The 6,560-nt window shown below is 34.8% G+C and overlaps 2 protein-coding genes across 2 annotated transcripts in view; both read left to right on the top strand.

Moving 5' to 3' along the window:
• LOC111394763 (diacylglycerol kinase 5-like) overlaps positions 1 to 6,560 on the top strand; it is a 19,635-nt gene that overhangs the window by 11,713 nt on the left and 1,362 nt on the right. The window lies entirely within an intron of this gene.
• Positions 275 to 4,870, top strand: LOC111394766 (diacylglycerol kinase 5-like). Its single transcript, XM_023020747.1, has 8 exons — positions 275 to 615; positions 745 to 826; positions 1,418 to 1,625; positions 1,758 to 1,880; positions 2,032 to 2,160; positions 2,905 to 2,990; positions 3,812 to 3,935; positions 4,391 to 4,870. The coding sequence occupies exons 2-8, from the start codon at positions 780 to 782 to the stop codon at positions 4,475 to 4,477; spliced, it is 804 nt and encodes a 267-aa protein (XP_022876515.1). The 5' UTR covers positions 275 to 615; positions 745 to 779; the 3' UTR covers positions 4,478 to 4,870.

Raw genomic sequence — 6,560 nt, 5'->3', positions numbered from 1 at the left:
GTGGTGTGTCCAGAGAGGTCGAAGTAGGACAGGTCCGGGTTGTCGGTTGGCGGCGAATCCAGACTCCTTTTTTACCTTTTTTTTTCTCCTCTTTTTTCTCTCTAAATGCCTTCTCTTGATTTGCAAATGAGGGGGGTATTTTCGATCATAACAATTTTGTTTACATTTCATTTTTTTTTTTTCGAAAATTTGGCTTTGTGGAGAAGTGGGTGGGGTAGCCATTAGCCACCATTTCCACCGAATTTCCTTGCCAAGTGTTACATTGTTACTACGAACAAATTTCTTCTACAGTATTCAAATACAAGACCATAATTTGAATTTTGATTATTCTAACAAAATCCATTCAACCCGTGTTTATTCTAACAAAAGCCATTCTAACGGAAAAGTATAACACGGAGCGATCGGTGATGGAACCCTTAACCCCTAAGAGTTCCCATTCCAATTCACGCGTCTACGCTTTCATTTTAATTCTCACCTACTCTCCTTCTTAAACACACACAGCAGGAGCGCACTTGGTAAGAAAGAATCTTTGCAGGCTAAGAAATTGAATATCCTTTTGAAACTACTGTTTGCTTCGGATATCTGCATTTGAATCCTCGTTGAATTCTTGCCTAGGTAAAGTATTTTGCTTTTTCCTAATTTTTATTATCTATACAAATCGGTTTGCTTTTTGAGAAACTGATTTGGCCGAAATTTTGAAATTTATGGGGTGGTCTGTTAGCAAATTTTCGTTTCGTTCTGCAGATTTTGTGAGTAGATTGGTCACTGGAACACGAATCATGGCCATGGAGCTAAAACAATCGGTTCAGAACTTTTTCAATAAAAGGTGAGCACTTTATTTGCCTTGGTGAATTGTCAATTTTTCTATTGTGATTATTTTCTTTCTTGATTGAATATATTGCTTTGTGCATTGATCAATGGTGAACATTCATTTCTTTTATTTGGTTAGTTAGTAACACCAACGCCAGACACCTGGATCGTATGGGCCCTGGTTTGCTTAAAGCTTTTGGAAGTACAAAGATTTAGCCATAAGAATCATAACTCATACACGAAGAATGAAAAAATCGCATTTATGTATCTTTTATCTACTTTTCTAACTATGTTCCATAGTTCTTTGGAGTATTTTAGAAAGTTCAGATGCAGCATAAGTGTGCATGAGATTTTCTTGACATCTCGTGTCATGTGTATCTAATGGATAATAGCACAGTGCTGATTATTTCATGCAATTCGATCAATTTGTGTAAAATTTAGAATCCCAAATTTTTTGATGCAATCGTTGCCGTATACATGTTTATGTGCTTCTGTAAATGACATTTATCATTCATTAGATTTGACATGATCTAAATGCTTTAATGGTAAGATTTGATTTTCTATAGCTGCATTTTGTTTTATGACATCTTTCAATGTTGTCTTCCAGTGAAGAAGCTGCTGTTGATGATTCAGAAGCTGCAGATATTTTGAAGGAGTACTACATTCCTGATTACATACTTCTACCTGAGTCAGAAATTAGAGCCGGATACCATGTTCCTGCATGTCCAGTGATTGTATTTGTCAATTCCAAAAGTGGTGGGCAGCTGGGTGGTGAACTTCTAATAACGTATCGTACACTTCTTAACAATAATCAGGTTCCATTTTCCCGTTTCAACATTTTTTCTTATTCTTTTGACTGCAAAAATCAGTAAATCAATCATGGAAGAATTTAGACTGTAAGTTCTTAAGCAAAAGAGTTTTGACATTAGGATTTACTTATTTTTCAGGTGTTTAATTTGGCAGAACACATGCCCGACAAGGTGCTACACCGAGTGTATTTAAATTTGGAGAAGCACAAACAAAACAGAGATGAGTTATCTGCTGAAATTATGAGGAAATTGAGAATCATTGTAAGTTAAATAAGCAACTCCAATTTTTACACTATGGATTCTACTCAGATGTGCCAAATAGGGTTGGTGTAGTTTGTATACTCAACAAATAAATTTATAGATATTGTGATTTTCTTTTGTCGAATGTCTTAATAAATGATTGACTTTATAGGTTGCTGGTGGGGATGGAACAGCTGGTTGGCTCCTCGGAGTGGTTTCTGATCTTAAATTGTCCCAGCCACCACCAATTGCAACAATGCCACTGGGAACTGGAAACAATCTCCCGTTTGCATTTGGTTGGGTAAGATTATATTTTGTGGTAGGATAGAAGTTATTGCTTACTTATTAAATTTTTTTCAGAATTCAAAGAAATGAACCCAGTGAAGTGATACAGTAGTAACTCATACTTTTCAGAGCTAACAGATATCATATTTATAAGTTCTATCCGTATTCGTTTATTGATCTTGCTTATATCTCTTTAATTTCGTAAGACCGTGGTGGATGCCTCATGAAATTTCTTAGTTTTTCTTTGCTACTTCAGATTGTCCTTTTATTTTATTGGTATCATGATGTCTCGTTAGTGGACTACAATGACACATTAAGTGACTGGGTCTGAATGGAGGAAAAAACTATAAATTGGAAAAAATTGTATAAAGCAACTAATTATAAGAACTTGTGTCATCAATACTTATTCGTGTCAAATTTCCAATGTGTTCTTAGTCTAGGCTGAGACCTAGGCAAACCCAACCCGACATACCTATGTGGAGTCCCATACATTAGTAATGGCTGTTTGGTGGATGCTGTACAACTCAATGGTTGAACATGTTTAAATTTGATACCAAAATATTGAAAAGTGATAATTCAATACTATCCCCCCAACCCTGCTCTGATGTAGCTTACTTGATACTATGTTGTATGTGACAAATTTAGACGAACTTAGATCAGACATAGTCTTTATCACTATGGCTTAGCACTGTAGGTTTGTTCCAACATTACTCGTTGCTATCAGATTGCATCTGCAATAATTTTGTTTCGTTGTCTTTAGGGGAAGAAAAATCCTGGTATAGATTACCAATCTGTAAAGGCATTCTTGGACCAAGTAAAGAATGCAAAAGAGATGAAAGTGGACAGGTAGACACTGTTTCTTTTTGTAATTAATGTTGCTAAATTTGTTATCCTGAAGGTAGTGTTATACTGGTGGATCAGGGATGCCTTTCAACGTATCATTTACAAACTTGAACATTTTATTTGTACACACGTGCATTTTTTTATCATCACAAAGTTTCATGTTTAGGAGGGTAGTAATCTGGGTTTTCGTGGAGACGCAACCGAACAATCACAAGAACTATAGAAGAGATGAGATAAGAAGAGGAGGAGAAATAGGGGGAAGAAATAGAAATAAGGGGAGAGAGGAGCGGAAGAGAGAGAACAGAGAAAGAGGGGAGAGAATTAGGGAGAGAATTGGTCTAAATAATGTAATACAATGCATAAAACTTCTTTAGATAGAGTTTTAACTTAACAATTACAGAAATAACCTGAAGTACTCTGTCTTACTGGATCTCCATTAAAATAGTGTCACCTTTTAGCATTTGAACCTGTTTCAATATACTATAATGGTGTTCCAAATGCCGATTTTTTTTATTTCTTTTATGAATGAATTCTATAGAAAGGATATCTAGGAAGATTTCTACTGTGGTTCAAGTAGAATTGCATTAGCACTTGTATCTAGCATTTCATGTGGCCTTGTATAGCACATAAGCTGACTTCCTAAAATTGGAAAATCTTATATGCTATATGGATTTGATAAGAATTTTTTTTCCCTCATTCAATTCCAAATTTCAACTTTGCTTTACATTGTGCATAGCTTCTGGGTAGATGGGATTGGGCTAAAGTAATGTTTCTTTGCCTCTATAACACGTCCCCATTTGAAATTATCTACTCTTTTGGTTCAGTTGGCATATTCTTATGCGGATGAGGGCTCCCAAAGAAGGTTCTTGTGATCCTATTGCACCTCTTGAGCTACCTCACTCACTGCATGTATTTCAGCGCGTCTCCCAGACAGATTCACTGAATGAGGTGACAAAAATTTTTGCTATTTCTATTTTCCTGGTGCTTCTCCTTTGCATCTTCTTCTCCCCTATTACAGTACTTCATGATTTTCCCATGTGTATGTTTCTATCTGCATAAATGCAAACTTACAGCCATTAGATCGAGAAGATAAAAATATATCACTTATAATATTAGAATGACAAAATACAACCTCTTGTCCACTCTCTCTTTAAGAAGTATGCAGCCTCAAGAGGGTGACGCTATGTTGATTTGCATACCTTACGATTGCTTCCTCCTTGTGACACCTTACTATAGAACCCTAGCAGAAAGGAAAATGTAAAACTGAAACATTATTACAAACAAAATTTAGCAAACAAAAATTGGATAACGTGCAACTTTATTATCTTGATTGAGTCAATTTTATGTATACTTTCTTAATGTGGATTTGGAGATGGAATAACCATAGATTGTGCATTTCTCAGGAAGGTTGCCACACATTTCGTGGGGGATTTTGGAACTACTTCAGTATAGGTAAGATTATCGTGCCTTCCAAAGAACCCTTTATATGAATATCTTTCTATACTATTCTCAGTCAGCATGAGAGTTACGTAGCTGATCTGCTTAAACTTATTCTACATTTTCTAAACCTACGGTTATTTCTCTCATCACATTTACCAATTTTCTTTTGCAACCACCTCATTTAAAAGTTTAAGCAGATAGATTCCAATTTTTTTCATGTAAATTTAGCCTTTAACATGTCCCTTAACATATAGCTTGTATTCAATTTTTATCGAAGGCCAAACATGCAAATAATTTATTTTTTTATTTTCTTACATGAGTGATGGCAAGACTTGATCCTAAGACCTTAGCCTGCTCTAATATTATATTAGATCACCTCATCTGTAAGTTTAAGTTGTTAGGGAAAGCACACATTTATTTATTTAAATTTTATCCGCAACATTTCTTTTCTTCTTATTATACAAAATTATGGCTCGAGAAAATGGCTCTAGATGTTTAATAAACCCTCTACTTAAAAGGAAGGGATGCAACTAGAGAATTTCTATTGAAATTGCAACATTAATATTTTCCCCCTATAAACTTGTCATTTTTATTTTAGCTCTAAATGCTAGTGAAGCAGCTATGATGCTTGAAGATTTTGAAGGGAAAGCACACATTTATTTATTTAAATTTTATCCGCAACATTTCTTTTCTTCTTATTATACAAAATTATGGCTCGAGAAAATGGCTCTAGATGTTTAATAAACCCTCTACTTAAAAGGAAGGGATGCAACTAGAGAATTTCTATTGAAATTGCAACATTAATATTTTCCCCCTATAAACTTGTCATTTTTATTTTAGCTCTAAATGCTAGTGAAGCAGCTATGATGCTTGAAGATTTTGCAAGATTTGCGATGTGCAAAGTATTGTTTTCATGGTAACCCATCATTTGGTGTACTCATAATTCCTATGGTGTTTATACTTAAGGAGTGGTACCATTTTTCTCGTGTAAGAGGTTGTTATGAAAGCCCGTGAGTGAAATGGAGTTGAACTTATTGAGGACTGGACACGATATCTCTTTAATTTCAAGGAATAAATATTAATTTGGAAGAAGCTACTCAACACTTGTTTAGATATTCAGCTGTAGCCTTACTGTATGACAATATGGAGGAAACAAGAAATTATTTATAAGAGAGCATGTTGGTGTAAAAACCATCCAGTCATGTTGGTGTAAAAACCATCCAGTACTTTTATGGAACTAAGTATGTTGAATAGTTTATATTGTTGTTTTTCATATATATTGCATCAAGTATTTTGTGCACAGATACAACATTGAGAGGTACATATTCATCTGGAGCAACGTTTTAGCTTTCAATCTATTTATCGTTTGTCTGGCACAGCATATTTGAAAATTATTTTTCTCGAAACTCATTTTTAACCACACATTCTCCCAATAAAATAATTTTACACATGAATTCATAACTTTTCCTTACTTTTTAACTACAAATTTTTAAAAATAAAAATAAATAAATAAATCATTTTTCACTTCAAATAATTTCTCCCAAACAAATACTTAAGCCCTAGCCTTTTGCTTTTGCATACCTACACTTTTATTGCACAATCTCTACTGACCTCAAACAGACTAAGAATTGATCCATATAGTTTTGAGAAGTGTGATCTTAGACAACTAAAGGAACTAGGCTGTCGATTCACTTGCATCCAAAGGTTGGGACCATCGCCGTTACAAGGAGTATGTCTCAACCTTCCTCACCAGATACGTGCTCTTGTTCAAATAGACAGACATGGCCTTCCCAATTTTAGGGATCATTAGCGATTTTTAAATGCTTTATCTTTGTATGGGAAGTAAAACTCCCCCATTTATTTCACTTCTTCATTTGTTGCACTCTTTCATTTCTGGAGGTCACGTATATGCCCTCCCCCCTTTGATTCTTGTGAGTTTGATATATTACATGATTGAGGGATTTTATACTCCATCTGCTTTTCTTGGTGGAGCCTGAAGACCCACTTAGGCTGTGTTGGTATTTTGCATTACACCTATAAATACTAGGCAATGATTTCATATTTTACCACACCAAAAAATATTCACACGTGAAAGAGAGAGAAGAAAGAAAGAAAGAGAGAGAGAGAGAGAGA

This window comes from Olea europaea, chromosome 5 (genome assembly GCF_002742605.1).
Source record: "Olea europaea var. sylvestris chromosome 5, O_europaea_v1, whole genome shotgun sequence".
NCBI classification, from domain to species: Eukaryota; Viridiplantae; Streptophyta; class Magnoliopsida; order Lamiales; family Oleaceae; genus Olea; species Olea europaea.
This window is presented reverse-complemented; position numbering and strand designations above follow the sequence as displayed.